At 28.1% G+C, this 22,981-nt stretch overlaps 1 protein-coding gene across 1 annotated transcript; it reads right to left on the reverse strand.

Annotated features, from left to right (window-relative positions):
- Positions 1-1,296: 1,296 nt before the first annotated feature.
- Positions 1,297-22,603, reverse strand: LOC114123986 (DNA-binding protein D-ETS-6-like). The gene is made up of 4 exons (XM_027987141.2): positions 22,094-22,603; positions 20,520-20,774; positions 4,572-4,818; positions 1,297-4,048 (listed from the first exon to the last, which is right to left on the reverse strand). Exons 1-4 carry the CDS (start codon positions 22,164-22,166, stop codon positions 3,712-3,714), a joined length of 912 nt encoding a protein of 303 aa, XP_027842942.1. The 5' UTR covers positions 22,167-22,603; the 3' UTR covers positions 1,297-3,711.
- Positions 22,604-22,981: the final 378 nt, after the last annotated feature.

Genomic DNA, 22,981 nt, shown 5'->3' on the forward strand with positions numbered 1-22,981 from the left:
TAATAACTTGGAAAAATCGATTTCCGCAAAGAACACATATTAGAATTGTACGGTTACAAAATGCAATAAATTAATGAAAGATGGAAAAAATTCACACATTTACTTAATGAATCGTACAAAAGTACTAAATATTTTTAATTTATATAAATTAGATAGCTAGCAATGGACAAACGAGTTAATCGCTTTATATTTCCAATTTTACAATGATTAAAAATATTGGAAGAGACACATTATTTCTCTATCGACCATCCATAATTCGAATCGGCAATACCTGCTCATTTTAATACTTACTTTATTTCGTTAACTTGTTTCTTTTTGGTAAAATAATGTGTATACCATTCATTTCTTCTATGGTAAAAAATAAAAATAAAACACGTTTAAACATTTTTTAACGCATATAAAGGACTGAGCTTAAATTAATTACTTATCTTATTAACTGTAATGCTAATTTTAAATGTTTTCTTACGGCTCAATGTTTATAAAGTCAAGTTTATTACTGTCAGTATGACGGATAAAAATAACATTTTATTGATTTGTTGTGGGACCAATAGTGGATAACATTGTATATAAATCTGGGTTTGACTTGTGGTTTGCGGATCGTGTGGGTTTGTTTTTATCGTAGATGCATCTTAGAAATGGCGAAGCTCGTTACATATATTTTTCCGTAGGATGCGGCACTGTTGTAATCAGTGAGTCACAAAACCGTATAGCTAGGAGTCTTCAATATTATATTTGTGCATATTAATACGTAAAAATTTTAAAATTTCTGTTTGATTGTGGTGATGTTCCATAAAATATTATATTTTTAATCAAATTGCTAGAAATTAATTATGATTAAATAGGATGAAGTAAATTGCTTTATGCTCATTGCTCAATCGTAATTTACTGTACTCGCTGCCTTAAATACATTCCAGTGTAAAATTAATAATACTGCTCTAGTGTTTATTATTAACAAAAAATACTATAGGCACTGGATTCATCATAAATCATGTTGATTACCTAAAAAATAATTTGTATTGTTATTATTACTTAAGTTGTCGAATGAAAAAAATAAAACGATGGGCAAAATAGCGATATAAACGTATTATACGTTATTCAGTATATCAGTATTCAGTATAATACTGATAATAATGAAAATAGTTAAAAATTTTACTTGCTTTATACTGACAAAAATTTGTGTTACTTCACTTTGTTTGTTGTAATACAATATTTATAAACAAAGATATTATCACACACGAAAAACGTTTCTGAGCGTGATTCAAGAAATATGTTACAATAAAAATACTCAGAACATAATTAAAAAATAACACAACAATATTTATATATTTACACTTTATATTATTATACAAATTATATATATATAATATATTTTATCGACTTAAAGGAACTTGTTACTGTATGATACATAATAATATACTTAATAATCTAATATCGACCGTGCGCTGCAGCATTTTACATACCTAATAGGTAGTAAAATCTTAATTAAGAAATTTGCTTAGTGTAACTTAGTGATAAGGAAATCAAAATGTATGTGCAAACCTATCATAAATAGTTCAAACGGAATTTATGTGTTATGATGGCTATAACTCCCAATAGTATCATATCATATTTATCATAATTAATCTTTTATGCCCCTAACAATCTTGTTTATATAGGCACAAAAAAAAAATCACAATTTATCTATTTAATTTAGTATAACTATTTATAATAATTAATTTTTATTTTTTTTAAATAATATAGTAACTATATAAATATCTTTATTTAAAAATTTGATAATTTGAACGTTTTTAAATAACCAGCCATTGCAAAAAAATATTTATTATTAATGTGTCTTATTTCAAACTGTGTATTTTTTTTAAAGCAATAAACCACCATATAATAATTGTAGTATTGATTCATGTCCAAAAGTTACACTGCTTTTGTTGCGCATAACAATATGGTCAACATTTCATCGTCAGTGGATGACAATCGTCGTCAAATCAATCACACTGTTTGTTATGCAAATTACGGGTAACGGTCAGGTGCAGTCACTATACGGCACGGTTGAGTTAAGTCAAGTACCATTATAATATAAAATGTATATAAGCAAGTATAGCGTATCATACCCAAGATTTTAGTTTGTGAATCAACTTAACTCACCATAGACTATTTATGTAACAACTACCCACTATGAATATAAGCAACTCTAAGTAATAATAAATTATTTCATACTTCGATAACAAAATTGTAAATAAAAATTTACCATATAAACTTTTAAGTAAAACGGTATTACAATTTAATGGGTTTTTAATAATTTTTAGATAAATTTAATGAGATAATTTGTACTCGTAAGTATTAAATCATTAATAATTAGTAGGGTATTAAAAAAGAATGTATTATAGAAGAATCGCATGAGCTGGCCACTTATAAAAGTCAAATAATCTGATGAAAGAGGTTTTAAAATGGAAAACTCGTGTGAAAAGACCACTAGGTAGGCCATAAAAAAGTGGATAAATAAAACAAAAAAGAATTTGACATAGATAGGAATGATCTCTATCTCATTCCTATCTCTGCCAAATAGTAACAGTAGCACAGGATAGAGACAGGTAGAAGCAGGTTTATGTTGCAGTAATGAGCTTCAATGGCCTTTAAAAATTGAAGAAAGATATTAGGAACTCGGTTGTATTATTAATATAAATTGATGTATGAAAATATAAACCTTTAAAGAAGATGTTATACATGCATATTGTCTAACTAAAGCATATAACACACCAAATTTTACAATTTTACATGCAGAATAATCCATTTTGTTCAATTATTTTTACTATTAGATAAAATTAAGAATTATTAATTTTTTATCAAATGTAAAGATTAGAGTTATTATCTATAGGTCCCATGTAAGTTATAGGCTTATTTCAATTCTTTAATTTTGAACCAAGTTATATGAATATTGAATATTTTTGAGTTGTAAGTTGTAGAGTATAATATGTATGTTTTATGTTCCTTGTAATATTTACGATTATCTTTTTATAATATAAGACACTATATTATGAAAATTTCAAAGTCATAGGTACGTATAATTTGTTATATTTGTTGAAGTATAATTTTTTATATACTTAAGTCTCAATAAAAGTCACGTAATATTGAGGGGAAAAAATTGTGTGTTCACCCTTTTGCGAGTAAGTGTGTATGGTAGTGACAGGAATGGCGCGAGGTGTACTGTAATGGTACTGTGATGGTATTAAGGTTTGTTTTTATGTACAACGACAAAAAAAAAAAATAAATAATATTGCGTTTAAGTTCCTTTGCTTCAACCTTCTACGAAATAAAATTACGAATAATGCGTTGTATTGGAATCAGCTCTAAATAATAATAATCATATAATATTATTGAATTGTTTAAACGATAACATTTGTTCAATATAACACTTCGAAAAAATGATGTGTGATATCACTGCAGCGCGCGGGTATATACAGCTATTTGTGTATGTTATATAGCGATGGGTGGAACTTAAATTTTCATGAAATCGAAACTTCGTTTTTTCTCAAATTGTTCAAAACATTCGAATTTATAATATTAGATTTCGAGTATTAATTTCCTACGATCTCTGTATTGTATAATATAATATGAATATATCGAATAGTTTGTGGTATTCGAGAGTTTGACTAGTTTGAGAACCCATCTCTATTATAGATTATTATATTATAATATCATATATTATGATGCATTGAATTACGGAGGATACCGAGGCCCAGCCGGGTGTTGGTATAGCGTGGACAGGCCTGCGGCGGATGTGGCCCAGTAAGAAGGACCGGTCGGAAATATAGCGGTCGACGGGCCGGAAGCGGAAGCGTGCTGCTGGCTATACAGGCCACCGGCAAAGTCAGACGGTGACGGAGTAGACGGCACAACGGCTGACGATGGGCCAGCGGGCGCTTGGAGGCCAGACTGTGATGTCGGCATCTGCGGCTGGCTTTGGTGACACGCAGTCATCAGCCCGTGAAAATCGAACTTGTACGCGTACCGCTTACCGTGAACTTTGGTCATGATGTTCTTGTCGTAGTAATACCTGTGGTAACGAAACAATAATGTCAATATTACGTAAACTATATATGTAATATTGTAATAAATATATTACATAGAATAGTTTCAAATGAAATTACACATTCGAATGATCGATAAATAAATAAAACTATTATCAATAAGTTTTACTGAGTACAGTATAAATCGGTTGTAATGACCTTGTTTTACTGTAATTAAATGTTCCAGTCTAACTTCTGTTTTGTAATATTATATGTTTTATAACTGTGATGTATATAGCCAGAGAAAAAAATTTAAATGTTTTTGTATATTGTTCTGCAAATACTAAATGTACAACTTAAAACCGAGACGTAACCATGTACCTATTGTAATTTATATAATGGTTGCTGCAAAGTTTAAAATGTTCTTTTATCATCGAGAATAAAACTTTTAAGAGGTAGGTACTATATTTAATCTACCCTATATAATATTATTCTCCACCCCTCACACCTAAAAGTAAAATCCTGGCTAGACAACTACGAAAAGAAACAATATTTATTTTATATTAATACCTAAGAGCTCTACTGAGCTTATCGTAGTTCATATTGGGCTTCGACTTGCGTTCGCCCCAACGTCTGGCCACCTCGTCCGGATCAATCAGTTTGAATTCACCACCGGGACCGTCCCAGCAAATACACCCGACGTTGTTGGAATCGGCCAGTAACTCCAACAGAAACTGCCACAATTGTATTTGTCCAGAGCCCGCGGCCGCTTGGGCTACAAGTCGACTGCTAGCAGCGTTGACCACCTCGTATGGATCTATAAATAAACACGCAAACGCTTTTAATAATACATAATATGCGGACATTGTACAATTAAAAACGGCATAATATTATATATTATAATACACCGTCAGATTATCACTGAATTAATTTTACAACTGAAAGACACACGCCGTAATGTTTTTATTACTACATTTTATTGAGCGGATGTCAGGATACTATAATTGTCTTCCTTTTCTGGACCATATGCAACATAGACAAAACACATTTGCTGCATTAAGTTGAGTATCACATGAAGTCAAATAATATTAAAATATAAAACTTATACGCCAAACACATTTTATGAATATTATATTCCCTATAATATAGATGCTTTATTTTAAAATTACTTAAAAGTTGTAAACAAATATTTTACGTAAATGTGTTTTGTTTATGCGGTGGCTAGGTCTGAGGGAGAAAACAAATATCGCTCTGGTAGTCTGACATCATCTTAAATATATTGAGGGGTTAATAGTAAGTATTGTAATTATAATATATAAGCAATGCAGAGCTACAGGGGGTCCCAAATCCTTTGTAATCCTATTTAACAAAAATAAACGCGATTCTTTTCGTTGTTTACTTTTTTCTTTTATAGGGGAGTCTAAATTAAAAATTCACATCACAATTATTGGACTTTTATATACCTAATATGTATATATTATGTGTAACTATTAAGATAATATGATTTATTGCGTTTGATTAGATAATTAAAAATAATAAAAATTTATCATCGAAAACGATAATATTAAAAATTCAAATCCTAAACATTTGTTTAAATATACTTATTAAAATGCATTGATTCAAACAGTACAAAATAAATCATATTAATCATATGACTTCTTAATAATATTATTCTATTTAAATCAACTACTTTGATCAATATGGTTGGGTATTAATCTCTAGATAATATTATTATTTGAAAAAAAAAATTAATTATTATTTTATGTTTATGACTAGGTACGTATTATGTGAATAGAAAAAACTGTTGATTGATAACTTTGAATACTCACTGCATTTAATTAAAATATCATTTACCAAACCCATTTGGTATACATTTAGACTATAGTAACTTGCTTAGGAAACCTAAGTTAGTTTGAACTAATGAACTCTTCTATCAGCTGGTAAAAACAATAAAATCAACAGAAAAATAATCATGCGAAGAGTGATCCACTTTTAATATAATTTCGCTCTAAAAAACAAGAATTCTTGAGAGGAAGAATTCTCAAGAATTATTCTTTTGTATAAGATTTATCGCTGAAGTCTATTTAAATCTTAAGACCAACCACGTTATAAGATAAATTGTTTTTTATGCTTAAAAAGTTCTATAAACTTTTAATAAGTAAGATCCACAGCAGTATTAAAGTGACTTTCTGGTTTTTTGAATTGCACACCATTAAGTTGACGTGATCATCATAAATCAATTTAAATTTTAAAAAATTACTATTAACTATTACGAAATGTTGCAGGATGTGACTATCATACTAAAACGAATGTGTTAAGTTAGAATATTAAGTATAACTCATATATGATTATGTTAATGTTATAGTAATTTATGTAGATATTTATCAATATTTTAAAAACTGTATTCTATGTAATACAATTTTCATCTATAAAAATATATATGAATTGGGTATTTCTGATATCAGCTTTATTATAATATTTATTTATATATTAAATTGTAGATACTATAGGGAATTAATTGAAAAGTATTTAAAAAGTTTTGACAAAAAAATTATTGTAATATTATGTAATATTAGTTAAAACAAATTTTAGTTAATTCAATCATGAACACACATTGTAAGAAATAAATTGAAAATAGTTAAATCAAATAAGATATAGGTAGATAAACGTTAAATAGTTTAAAAAAAAATAATAATTTAGCGGCTTATCGATTAAGTCCAACATCGCCGTCATCACTAAATTACCATTAAAATAATAATTAGAAGTGAAGAACAGACAAATATGGATTAAACATTATCTATTAAAAAATATTGATAAACGATAATATATAATAGACAATATCTATTATATAACCACAACGCTAGTACACGTCATATTTGATTAATTTCGTTGTATATTTATATAACATTTACTTGCTGTGAAATTTACATATACTTTTATATAAATAAAATATTAAATAATTATTAAAACTTTATAACTTTATACATAACGTTTGAGTATTGGTTTATATTTGGACATTAATTAGTTGTTAATTTCTTGTTGTTACATTTTTAACCTCAATAAATTGGAGAATTTGTTATATACTAAATATAAACCACCTATGAAAATTACAAAATATGTAGCTAAAATATTTAAAAAAATATTTAGTTATTACTTATATTACTTTATGAGTTATTATCTAGTAAATTGTAGTTTTCAGACCAAGTTAAGATTAAAATATACCTATATGTATATATATTTCGTTTATTTATTTTATACATGGGTATAAACTTATATAAATGATCACAGACCACAGTAAATAGTTAAAATATGGTTTTGTCATACCTCTGATTTATCACAATTATATTTAAAGGAAATTTTATCCATGTTTTTATATGTGAACAACTAAAAATTAATTTGATAATACAAATCAAATTTTATACATTTTACTCAGAGTGTAAACAATATTTTAAAATACCGTTTTAAATAAATAAAACTTGTTGAAATATTTTGAATAATATCAATTAATTCAGAGTATAGAGGAACGCGATGTTTTTGAAGTGGGCAGTACATAGATTCGGACATACGTGTAAAATAAAATGTTATCTTAGACAGTAGGTATTAATTTAATTTTACAGCTTTGGTTATAATATAATATATGTATATATATAATGGAGTACGTAGTATATTATTATTTTTTTATTGCGATTCAACTGCTACGGTTATTGGTGTCTGTAACAAATACATTACAAAAATAAAAAAAAATATTTAAAATATTACATAATATATTTAAGTACAACTAAATTGGTTTGTGTAATGAATAAAGTGTATAAAACTAAAATAGCATAATATCAAATGTTAAAATGCATTATTGTAATCACGTTTATGCAATTTTTAAGATTTGTAAGTAGTTATTGTACCATTATTATATACATTCGTCATTTAATAAATAATAACCAAAAGATATAAAAAAAAAACTTATTCATATTAAAATGACAGTATACAATTAAGAGAGCAGAGAACACTACACCGTTAATCCTGTATTAAAACCCCTTAAATTAACGGTCTGTGTAGTAGTATCCTCTTAACAGTCTTAATGAGTTTAAAGTCTCATGATTGTATATAATACTGCAACGGAATTATACATAACATATATAATTACACGCATCCTTGTAATAATTTATAAAAAAAGTACAAGACATCACTATTATCAAGGAACAGATTTACTTATTTTATTATTCATTACGTTACCTTTTTAATTTTTATGATCTATATTTTTTTAACGGTGTATTTCGTTAAAAAAAGCTTTTATTATTATCAACTTATGGTAAAAATAATTAAAATAACTATAATTATATATAGTTAATTATTATAGAATACGTAACTTACATAAAATAATTATAACCATTCAGATGTATTTTATATTAATTTATGTGTATAAATAACATGAGACTGTAGCGAAATAGTATAGGAGTGATATTATATTGTATATCCCTGAAAATAGGTATATATAATTATATAAATATATAATGATTCATGTTCAATAGCGCAGTTAACAAAAATTATCAGAAACAAGCGTTTATCCACTTAACTTATTATTTAGTTGTGAGTTATAACCTTCCTAATCACAATAATACCACCACGTACTCACTGAAAAAAAGGTGATGCAGACCCTCTAAATATATCCCATTTTACATCACATATTCAAATTTTGGATAATTTTTTATAATTTTTTACTGAAAATATTCTTTTAAATGGTTTTAAACCAATTACAAAGGTACATTTTTGAATAAAAAAAAATATTTTTAGTATAGGAGTATATATCCTAATCCTTAAAATATCATGGACATGAGCGTCACAGATTATATTTTTCTATGTTTTAATTATTAAGTTACTGGTACAAAATTAGACCTATCGCTATTTTTTATCTTTCAGTAAATAACAATTTATTTATTCGTAACCTATAATATTATGTAATGTATATGTAAAATAAACCAGATTGTGTGAACAAAGATGTTACCGTAAAACAATGATTTTTTTTGAGGACAGATATGATAGAGTTAAAATACAATTCATTTGATGAATGGTGTTCTGAAGTTGAAATAAATTCAACCATATAAAGCTTATAAAGTCGTCCTTAAAAAACTATGATAGTCAATAGTTGTACCAACCAAACAGTAGCATAATAAAGAAGAAAATTTGGAATTCCGTTATTGTAAGATTCAGCCATTCAGGATAATAATGAAAAATACTGTCAGTTAATAAAGATATTATATTATATGATGAAATATATTTAATGATAACATACCTAATATGATGGTATGTGGATTACCTGTTGTAAGTTAGATCGGACAAATCAGCTGGTTATAACATTTAGGCTGCATACGAATTGCGTCCTCGATATAAAAATTGTGATTAGTAATATTACTAATTTAAAAAAAATAATTTAACTAATTTAACTTATTTCATATATATGAATTACGACCAGGTTTTTTTATGCGACTATACTAATTGTGTCCTGATTGCAAGTTATTCTGTTAGAATATTAAATAGACAAAAATTAAGCAATAATTTAAAATACAATCCAATAGATTATTTCTATGATAAGTCATCAAAACTAATTCATAGGAAATTATGAAGTATCAACATCAACATCGACATCGGATGCGATTAGTATAATAATCAAATTAATTTCATTGGACGCAATTCGTATGAAAAAAGGATCTTGGGATGCGATTTGTTTGCCATAAACATTTATACCAGAAAAAAAATAGAGATAGGTCAAACATTGCACGACCCCGGTTAGTGATGAATGTATTTATAATATGTGTATTATATCACTTAATATCTATGTAAGTATGTATATAATATTGTATAAACCATTGTAGAAGAGTTGAGCCGAATGTCCGAATGGTTTGGCCCGGTTGAGGGCGGTGGCCATCTGCAAGTGTCTCCTGAGATCATTCCGATCGCAAGCCGACAGTTGCCACATCTATACCTATGTACTTGTGGACCGCCGTGTAAGAGCACACGATATTCACGTCGTTACAGTGCACATCTCATCGGCCGAGGTACCTATATATAATCTTAAGTAATACTATTGCGCTGACGAATACGAGTGATCGTTTATGACGGTGACGACGATAATCACAATTTATTTTATACACTACTTTTAGTCGTAATGAACATTTAATTAATACGATTTATGATTATTACATAAGAATTATACTTAGATTGTACATGAAACATGTGTTATTACAGTATAATATATATCGTGTAAAACAGAATAATATTGTGTAGTTACGACTACGTATTAAAACATGTCGAACGGTCGGTGGCGAGCGGAGCGCGTGTACACTGGCGACGACATCACGCGACCGTTGTCGTAACAGCAATGCGTACTAGGTGCAATGATTGCAGTATCATATAGTATACACTATACACATATAACGGCGCGACTGATCCGCATAAACAGTTTACGGCGAGTTTTCTCCACAATTTTCGTGAAATATACTACCTATATAGAACTACTCTGTTGAGCTAATCCATCCCCACTCGGCCGCCCACCCCTAACCCACCGCGCCAGCGATGGGCAAGCGGCGGTTCGAGCTACCCGCCGATAGGTCGCGGAAACACCATTTTTTTATACACGCCTCCAGCTTCCGATAGAGTCCACGCCTTCGCGACGATTTTCCTGCGCCCCGACGATGACGACGACGTACATTTATATGTTATACAACGTACCAAGTTTATATCAAGTCGTTGCATGTTGTTATGCCACCTATTCGGTGCGCTCTAATATGGTTTGCAATGTGTTATATGCACGCACACGCTTTTGATTTAAGGCACCAAATGATATTTTTCAAAATTTTGTTTTTACTCTAGTTGTGCATGACTCATAATATTATTATTGTCTAGAACACATAATATTGTCTTTAAAGCGACTGGACGAAAAACTTTACACAGATTTATACCATTATACGATATAAAAACACCACAGTTAAAGTAGGTACCTATAGACTATAGGTACTAGTATACGCCTATATACTTACACCCAGTGGCTGCTTGCTATGTCTATTCAATATTATTATAAAACTATTAAAACTACATAAGTATCACTATAAATAAAATCTAATTTCAAAAGTAAATACGATAAAAAGAACGACAAACCGATGAAGTAATACCTCTCTGAAAAGAAATCACTATTAAATCACGTGCGAATAAAGCATATGAAATTAATGCATGGGTACTTAATGACAAAGAAAGGACTTATAAAGTTTAAGGTATAAAACTAACAGTGAAACACATTGCAACCGAATTCATAAATAGGAGTGATACTGACACAGAGTTAATATGGAAGAGATTCTTATTGATACAGCACTGAGGATAGAAACTGAGAAAGAAAAATTAAAGATTACCTATAATACAATTTTTTAAATTAACAATCTTTTACAATGCAATTGAAAAAAATAGTCATTTTTTAATTTTAATGTATTCTCTATATTTTATTTGCAAATAACACAACTATAACTTAGGGCCAATGAATTTGGATTTTTTCTAAGAGATCAATAAAAAAAGTTTAAAAGTTTAAAACACATATTATAGCCATTAGCTTTTTATTGACTGAGTGCATCAGTACTTTTGCAGAAGAGAACAAAACACGATAAAATGACTGTGATCGCTGCTATATAAGATTATTGGACCTGCAACATAATCATTTCTCAGACCGAGTAAATCATTATTTTTTAAGCCACATAACATACGCCATATATCTCAAAATTTAAAAATACATATTATAATATACAAGCTGTATTGTTTAAACCGTGTGTACTAATATAAGTATATGCTATTGTCTTTTAATAAACACTTATGTATAATATACTTTTGTTCATGCGTAGAGGCTAATACATAAGATCTAATAAAAAAATTATCTTATAAATAAATTGTAAACTTTAGTAAAAAGTAACTTGGTGATTCTCATGATACTCCATAGATATACATTATGTATGTATTAATGAGTACCTATAATACTTAATATTATAATACTATTAAGCTAGATACATACAGCGGCATACACGCTTTTTACTTATCGAAACTTATTAAATTTATAAATTTATAATATATTTTATTTATTTTATATTTTATTTTTATTATATATGATATTACACACATTTTTACCACATGTAAGGTTACCGAGTAATCTATAACGTGAAAGAAGAAATTTTCCTCCACTCTCCAAACATAATATAGAGAAATATTCTATTCCATATTCTACCATTAATAACAATTTACGTGAATTGAAATTTGTACCCGTTATGTATCTATACCTTCATGTTATAACTTATAATTTATTACTCACATTTTACTTGTAGACTAAATACAATTTTTCTCAGGAGGATTTATGAACCAAAAAGTAACGAAGACCAAACATGCGAAATTAAGTCTAACAGAGAACTGCAGGAATTATTCGGAAAACCAAACATAATAGCGGAAATACGCCACAAGAGACTGAGTTGGCTAATTGGCTTGGACATGTGTTTAGGGCTAAGTCAATAGAAAATACTGTATTCTGTATTAAGCTCGATTCCTCAGGGAAGGAGGCCGATTGGAAAATCAAAATAGAGATAGATAGACAAAAATAAAAAAGAACTAAACCAACTTGGGATAAAAAATATTATTGAAACAGCTCTGAACAGAGACAGATGAAAGAAGATTTGTTTTCCAGCAATAGGCCTTAATGGCCTTTAAAGCTGGAAGAAGAAGAAGAAGTATAATACATTTAAATATATTTCCTTTTCGATGTAGATTATCTGTTGTTCTATTCCGTAAATAAATTATTATACATTGAGAAGACGTTAGAGCAAAAAAAACCTATATACACACTTGTAGTAGTTACTTATAAAATATGGATTTTAATAATTATTACTATACAATAATGTACTTAATATTTCTATAATTAATATTTAAATTTAGATAAAAAAAAAAATCCACATAGTCGTTTAAATTCGGCGCAACCCATTTTCGCCCGAATCCATTTATCGTAGTCCATTGCGCCCCAAATCATAGCCCATATGCGCTCGATTCAGATCAGGTGAAAATCGTGTAACGTTGCTATTTATAAAACTTTTAAATTTTAATTTGGAGTATTTATCCGAATTTTCTGACTATATATTTAATAATTATATCATTGAAAGATGTCCATTTTTACCATCAATTTGGGCTGAATTATTTCATAAACAATTTAACTCTCAATTTTATTCACTTCATCCTCCATCAACTAGTGTTATTGAAAATTTAAAATTAATACTAATAGAAAATAAATGAGCTCAAAAAGAGTAAAATAAAACCTATACGTAAAGACCAAAAAGAACAAATACAATTTACTTATGAAGCGTGGAATGAGTACAAAGAAAAACATTTAAATAGAGTAGAATATTTAAAAAAAAATTGTATTATTGAAATTCTTATATAATTATTGACTAATGTGTATTATTAATTTTGATTTTACGTACGACCTTACTTTTTTAGACGATCTTAAACGACAACTGACGGCTGATATATATTATTTATTTTTGTTCTATATAAATTTGATTAAATGCAATATTAATAATATTTAAAATTGATATATATATAATATATATATATATATATATATATCTACCTAGAATTGTAATTGTATTTATTAATATTATTTTGATTTTACGTAAAATTTTTACTATTTGAAATTAATCTAATGCCATATAAATAATATTTAGATGTATAATATCTGTGTAGTATTTATCATTATTTTTAGAATGATTATTCTTAATGATTATTAATTTTGATTTTACGTACGATATTATTTTTTTAAATGATCTTAAACAATAACTGACTGAGCGATTATATGTTGTAACGTCTAACGACAAATAATTTTGATTCTATTATTTAATTACAGTTAAAATTACTTTTTAATAAATGTCATATGGTTGTAGCCTTGTAGGTTATTTATTAAATGTTTAGAATATATTAAAACATTAATAACTAAAATATTTGTTTAAAATCTAATAGCATAAAAGTGTTACTATAATATTATAATTAATTTGACCAAGTATGAGCATATTTAAATTAAATAAACTCTGATAGTTTTTTTTTTTTTTTTTGGAAATGTTGTGATTCATAATATTCATAAACATATTTATGAATTAATAATCTAATAAGTAATAAATATTTTATTATTTATAAGGATTGAATGAGTATTGAAAACGTATATATATATATTATACTTATGGAAACAGATCAATTATTATTGCGATTTTTTAGTTTTTTAAAATAGATGTTTCTTGTTTGGTGTGACTGTTTATATACGTTATTGTGGATGTAATGGGTAAAATGAAATCGGAAGGGACTTTGATTAAAAGAGGTCATTTTTAACAAAAGGGCCGATGTTATCCGGTGCGTAGGGGTTAAAACTGTTATCGCGTCTCTGGGGTGTTGACCGTAGTCCTTTTTTCTGTGTCTTTCCACTTTCGAAATCTATATAATATACGCACTGCCCAACGATCCAACGTCCACTTTTCAATGATATTTTAAGTGTGTAGATACGACTCCACTGATTGTTATATACGAGTAGAAATAATCAACGACCTCGCGTCGACCCTGGTGTAGAGATTTTGACACCAACCATCCAGATTAAGCTCGAAACGTTACGCCACACTTCGTCACGATACTAATACGAATCTATTACTATATGGCTACTGCAGTTTCATTTAATCCCCCGACCTTTGCCACTGGTAAAATAATGTATATAAGTGCAGCCTTTATAGGTACAGATAATAAACATTTCATTCACCCTTATACATTCGTTTTAATTGAATACTGCTCAAAACGTATAATATAAGACGCGCAGATACGTATACAATATGGGTTGTTGATTCTTTGCATACCTATATAATCTTACGTTTTCTTTTTTCCGTTTCCGATTAAAAACGATTTTTTGCATCTGTTTTGAGCAAAAATCAATTAAAACTTTAATTAAAAATGTTTACTTTTGGGTAGTATAATATTTACATTTTAACATAAATATATCCAGATAAGTGTCGATAAGATATAAACAAAATACTCAATTGGTTCCTAAGTTAAGTATTATGAGGGATTTTCTCTCGATGTGTTCATTTATAGTTTTAGTAATTATGACTCTTCTTTATTATATTACTGTATTTTATACATATAGGATACATAGTAATGATTTATGAGTTATCAATTAAAAATATATATAAAATATTTGAATCATAAAGATTAAAAATTGAAAACTAAAAACTAAAAAGACTGCACTTCTATACCATATGGTAAGCATGAAATAATAAGGTTTGTACTGGTTGGTGCCAGTTGCTTAGTTTTTTTTATATAGACTTATCACAAACTAACGGATTTCTTGCCATAATATTACTCGATTATAAAAATAGTTAACGTAATTGATACAATAGTATTTCCAAATCGTCATCTATACCTATTGAAATATGTCATTATAATTTAGTCATCGATAGTTTGTAACATAAAAAATATAAATTCATATTATATGAACGATGCTTAGAAAGACAACAACTAGTTTATAAACTATTATATACTTTTATTACATTCTACTATTCTAGAATATATTATTTTAATGACTATTTAGGATAAATAATTGAATGAAGATCTCTTTGTCACACATTCGTTTGAACTTGGAAAATTTGAATAGATATTACCAAACGCTGGTTACAGTAACCATAGACCAATAGCAATGTATTAACACAAGTTATGTTAACTTTTGCACAGTTTCCAAATGCAGGGGGTATGTAAACGGTAAGTAAAATTAAAAATTTAAATAAATAAAAAAATAAAAAACAAAAATCTATGAAAAAAGTTCAACAAATATTAATTGTTTAAATAAAGTATGTCAATTACTCTATCATATTAAAATTGAATAATACATTGTATGAAAAAGATTTATACTATGATGATGTAAATCTCAATAAAATTGTTCACGAATTATAAAATAACTACAGGTTTGAAAAAAACCTTGAAGAATGCTGCAGTAGAAAAACTATTTTAATAGCGTTTTCGAAAGCTTATCGATTGCTCGTTTAGAAAATTAGAAAATTGAAAAAAATAAATAAATAATACTGCATTGAATATACATATGTTGAAAGATGTCAAGTATTATACAGCTATAAAGTCATCATCCAACCGTAATATTATGTAGTTGTACGCCAACTATTACGGATCCTAACTTAACGTTTTTCAACCGCACGCGCGCAGCGTGAAATTCTATTTTATTCGTTGTTCATATTATAATAAGAGTTATAATATATTATAATGTGGTTTATTTATTATTATTTTATAATACAGTATAACACACACACACACACACACACACACATATATATGTATATTATATAAGTGTGTATAAAATAATATGAGTGGGTATCTTATGTACGGATACGCACACAACCACGGGTGGCCTGCTCTACGCAAATTCTCAACACCGGTAGAGATTTACGTCACCGCCGCCTCATCTTTTTCCAGAATTATTATTACGTTGTGGTACCGCAGTGTATGAACTATACTCAAGTAGCACCATACTATTATACAGGCATTGTAGCCGTTTCATAATACACACACGCGACATAATATTTCGGGTGTATAATACGTATTATATACACTGCTACAAGTGTGTGTGTAGACTGCGCGTTTATTATAATTTGATTTATATATTCAATGTCTTTATTGCTCGTCGCGTGGAGGGTGAAATAATAATAACAATAATGACAGCCGACTATTGCGCGTGGAGGGGGTCTCTCTCTAAATATAAGCTGACGTTATTAAACCGCGTTTTCTCCGCCTTTTGGTAGACGTCGAGGGCGACAACGCGTTTTCGTTTCGAGAGCTTTACATATAATACGAATGACGTCGCCGCCGCTTGTTATTAAAACGGCTGTATATGATACGCGTTTTCATTCTTTTTAACGACGTCGCCGTCCTGTTATGATAATATATACGCGTTTGCCAGTAAAGTAAATATCTTTTATAATATATTATAATACCAACACGATAATGTTACCACAAGACCGTCGCATAAAAAAATAGTATTTTAATCATAAATCGTTATATAGGTACCTATACTTATAATGTATAACATCTCGTAATTTATGATGTAATAATATTTTTATTTAAGTATGTTATCGATTTTACTTGATACGTATATCACATAGTGAAAATGTATACAATATTATGCCATTTTCGCAAATATCCCAAATCACATAGAAGTGGTGTAATCTGAGTGTGGAAAGACAAAAGATACTATATTATATATTCCAAATAGCATAACTAATATAAATTATAAAAGTTATAAAAATAAGTATTATACTAATATTGTATTTACAAGTATATAAAACTATGAACAAAATATTACAAAAATATTCAAATTTTATTTAAATCGTATTTATATTAATATTACTTTTTGTATCTAGAAAACTTTCAAAAGCTCTTTCCTATTCTCAGCCAACGAATGAAAATATATTGCTACATCACTAACCCTTACGTACCCCTTTTATACTTTCTTTTCTGAAACTATTTATTTTTATTTTTCTCTCCTTCACTAGTGATGTATTTCTATTGTCCTCAGCAAATTCCGTATTATATTTAAAACTTAAGTGCTTTTGTATTGAGTTGTGATAATTAAAGAGAAAAGAACCCATTCTACCCTTCAACTGTTAAAACATAATAAAATATTTATTAGCGAATCTATAGGTACTATAAAAATACAGTTTAACAGTTTTATTTTTTAAACTTTGAAAACATTTAAGACTAGGAATTTATTTTTTATTTTTATAACATTAAAGTCAACATAATAAAAACCTTAAATATTAAAAAAAAACATTATATTCTACTGAAAACTTTTGAGAAAACTATAATTATATGAGTTGGATACGGACAATATTACAACAATATGACTCAAAATAATAATAATAAGAATCAAAATACTATCGTGCGCATCACTTTCCTATATTCGCTGACCAGACTATGTACCTAATATTTGTATAGCACTCAACAAGAAGTGGACAAGTTTGCTGAGCAAATCTTGCGAGTGCTAGTAGATGACTGTACTAATAATATACGTGAGTGTGTATATGTACTTTGTTTTGTGTTATAGTGTATAAATAAGACAAATAAAAAAAAATAGCCATATACATACTGTAATAGTTGGCGTTTATTTTCTGAAAAAATATAATATAATAATAATTTTTGTCGCCTTGGCTCAATACAGCATATTATAATTATACTATAATATACAACAACTACGCAGCCTTTCTAACTCAATGACCAAAACATGTTCATAAAATAATAAATCTTCTATATTTGGGAGTTTAGAAAATCTAATCATAAGAGTATAGGTATAATAAATAATGTACAAATAATAAAATACCAATTAATAACAATAAGAAAAAACTCACAGTTTGTCAATGTACGGCTGACCAGCTGCTACCAAGTTCTATTTCTAAGTAGAATTTACACACGATAGGTAAATAAAAATAAAATATATAAGTGGCGATTTAATTGCGCCCGCAAATAATATAATAATTAATACCAAAGAAATATAACGATTTTATCTTACGAATAAACACAATAATCGAAAACGGCAGCGCACTCTCCGACGAATTTGACATCTTTTAACAAAATGGCACGATTCGGCAGTTGATACAATAAGAATGAAGTAATTAGCGAAAATTCGTGCCCACGATAAATTTTACAAACTATAGCTATTATAATTATTTTAAAAGCGCACATAGAACATAAAGGCCGGGTCAACTCTTGAAACAATACTGAATTAATTAGTTTATACAATAATTCACGAAACACAGAATAGATATAAATGCATACAAAATGGTGTGTGTGTGTCGAAGACAAATATTGATCGTAATAGGTAATAATATACACATCGTGTCAAGATCGACGAGCAACAATTTATTTTAATCTTTATAACTATATATAGTATAGGTGTACAGATATACTATATATTTATTTAACGATATTATGATATTTCACACGCATATTATTATTTATTATGTGCTGTCACCGTCTTATTAGTTACAAGAGTGTTAATATAAAACACATTTTAGAGTTATCCTTTAACTTTGTTAGTTTTAAAATTTAATCTAACACTATATTATTATACTAAGAGGTCACAGTATTGTCTGTTGCTTAATTTCAAGTACGTTTTCAATATTTTAATTTTAAAGCGAGTTATAATAACATTTTTTAACTTTGATATTTTTAATGTTTTATATTTAAAATAATATAAAATATAGCAATTTTCATTTTTCTTATTACATGTTTATTACATAATTTATATAATGGTATATGTAGAGTTATATTTTATACATTCCAAATTAAATAAAATTAATTAACATTTAACATTGCTTTCAAATATTTTCTCACAGAAGAAAAATTATTTTTCAAATTGCATGCGATCCACTACCTATTTGAATACGATTTCATCATTAGGGTTTAATATATTCGACACACAATATATCCAAGACTAAAGAAATGAAAAGTAAATGGTTCCTAGTGTTATTTTATTTCGGGGTGACTGTTGCATAAATCATGCCTTGGAGATCCTTCCAATAATAAAATCGGGAGGAGGTATGAGGATAAAAAATCTAGTAATCTAAAAGTCAAATGTCGAGAAGCAATAATGGCCGAGGTTAAGCGACAGCATGCCTTAAAGGGGATTACCTGTGTCCCTCTGTGATATATTACGCTCTAGACCCTGTGGGATTTTTATCCCTATTTTCTACTAAGCTTGTCAACAACGATGACGTTTTCTAAAGAAACAGGAAGAAGAAAATATAAGGATAAAATTCTTTAACTATTAGTAAAAATCGCCAAAAAATAAAACTTGTAACGATTGTGAAAGTCAAATCTTCTATTATATTATTTTAATTGTGTATTATACTTATGATCACTTTACTTCCAGTAAAATATAAATTATTTAGATAAATTCAACATCATGTTTCAATGATTAAAAATAAAATTCATTACCAAACAAGAATTAATTTTATGTACCACCTAATAATAATCATTATAAGTATAACATAGTATTATATAATCTTACTTTAATCAATAATAATTAATATTCTGTATTATATATAGATAGATGATATGTTACACATAATATCAATATAAGAAACTATACAAATTTAATGTGAATTTTATTAAAGAAAATAAGACACCTAAATAGTTTTAAATGCCAAATAAAATATAAACTCACTCAACAATTAAGTTTCGCTAACATTTTCAGGATGTATTGTTATCATAAAATTATCTACTAATAAAAACTTATATAAAAATAAAAAAAATTCTATCTAATCACATATAGATTATTTATTATGAGATTATCAAAATTTTCTTACTAACCTAAGAAGTGTACATAGAATTTTAAATGTTTAATAAATCACCTATATGAGTAAAATTATTAAAATATTACTAGTATGTTACAAAATATGAAACATAACCACTTACCGTCTTCTGGTGTTGTGAGGCTGGGACTAGGTGGCGTTCCAGTGACATGTTGTCGAAGTAATGACAGATGTAGTAATAATAATCTGCCAGAACGCCTGTTCCGTGATCTACGGTCAAACTCGGTCCTATCTAATGAACAAAGTTCATAACCTGTATTAGGAAAGTCGTGAGATTTCGGAATTGGGCACAACTCTAAATGTTTGCTACACCATTTCAACCATGCTGCTACGTGATCGTTAGTCCAGTCCAAAGGATCTAAACAAAAGTCATATTCATTTATTAAGTACTGCCTATGTATGAAATACTAAAACCTTTTTTAGATTTAGAAATAAAATTAGACGGTACTTCTTTAATAATTCCATTAAAATTTATAAAATTGTTATAGATTGTGATATTTTTAAAATTAATGTATTTAAAATCCAAGATTCACCAACCTTAACTGTTAAGTTTATAGATTTTAAAATATGGCTATTAACAAAACTGAATTTTATTTTAGAAAATAATTACTTATTCCAAAATATTTAGTATATTTTTCAATAATTGTCAATAAAAAGTGTTTGTCATAGTTTAAAAAATATGAAATTTTAATACAAAATTCTTCATAAATTTTTACTCTTAAAATTCTAAATGCATTTGTCATTGTCAAAAAAACAATTTAATATTTTGTCGATTGGTAGAGACTAATAATTGAAAGAAAAATATTTCTTATTCTGTTGGAAGAGTTGGATTTGAACGCTTGATGTACTAACTTTTTACAAAATATACCAATATAATATACATATATATATGTGTGTATATTGCCATATGGGTAATAGACAAAAGATCGACGTAATCATGTACTATTGATTATTATCTAAATGTAAACTTACATATTATTATTTACTGTCAAAGTGTCGATAATATATTAATATCACATGTATGAATTATTATTGTCACAATATTGTTATAGTAATCGTAGTGAGCCAAATGCGTGATTATTTCGTAATTATTTGTAAATCAAGCCACCAATGCTGTTATATAGGTTTAACAAAAATTGACTATCGAGCATCTTCTAACTATGACTAAATAACTGCTGTCGCGTGGCTTTATTCTATATTTCTATGTATACTATATTATACTATATATGAGGTATAATATATGTTTACAAAATTTAACAAACCTAACTACTAAACGTATACTGTATGTATTGTATACACTTATTATTACCTATTGACTATGGGTTTGGGTGTAATAAAAGTTTAACTTAAGACTTTAGATGACAATGTTAAGATTATGCGATTATAAACTATATTAATTGCTATCACAATTTTCAGTATCTACTTTCATACATTTTTTAGAGCGTTAAGCATCAGTTACGTTTTAATTTCAATTTCTATATGTGGTTAATTTCCGGAATTTTTTTTTTCGAGAAAAATATGGAAGTTATTAAATCAAACACAGTTTTCTGGCGTGGACATTCGAGGATAATGAAAACATCAACAACGTATAAGCAATTAACGTGGAGTGTGGACATGTATAAATAATGTTACAGAATAATATTAACATATTATAAACCCATGACGTGTTAAACTCACCGTTTGGCAGTACGACAGTAGAGGCAGCGTTTTGATCTTCGGGCACTGTAGCTTCGCGGTCGATGTCGGACATCACGTGCAGAAGTCGCTGATAACGTTATCCACACACATTTCACCAGCGGTCCACCATCAAATTCAATACGGCGGGAATAGAAGACAGCTGCCGAAATCGCAACACGTCCACGAATATCGGTGCATCGCGTACACCGAGTGTATTAAAATATATTATTATTGCCGTTAAAAGGAAAAAAGGAACCCGCGAGAGGACTTCAAATGACGTTTGACAGTTGTATATCATATCGCTTATTTATATTTATATAGAAAGCTCATCGCGTAGTTCATAAATCCGTGTCGACGGCTTAATATTATTTCGTGCCGGTACGATTGTAATATGACAACTGCTGCATACTAAAACTGTTGACGCGAATGCAACGATGGTTTGACGAAAACTGAATCATGGGCTTTTTTACACGTATCGCGATGGTGTAGTATACGTGCAGGTGTATCATAGCGTCTTCGTAGATCCGAAGCGTTGTATATGGATGACGCATCTCGATTCCAAGACATCGACCACTGACTAACCCTAGACGACCGTGGTATATAGACGCGGAGCGACCATGTGGTCGACCGCACTTTTTTAGATACATATTATATCCCATACAACCTACATATTATATAGGTTCATCAACTTTATTACATAAATATAGACCTCGTCAGTTTTTATTCAACAATCAGGTATCTACGTATAATTAACAACAACGAATTCGCACAAATATCTTATCATTTAATTATTTGATAAGAATTTAGTATAATGTATGATCGTATAATAATGAATTTTGATTATATCTGGTTTCCGTTGATAAATTACCAAAGCTAATGGTAATATTG

Source organism: Aphis gossypii, chromosome 2, assembly GCF_020184175.1.
Source record: "Aphis gossypii isolate Hap1 chromosome 2, ASM2018417v2, whole genome shotgun sequence".
NCBI classification, from domain to species: Eukaryota; Metazoa; Arthropoda; class Insecta; order Hemiptera; family Aphididae; genus Aphis; species Aphis gossypii.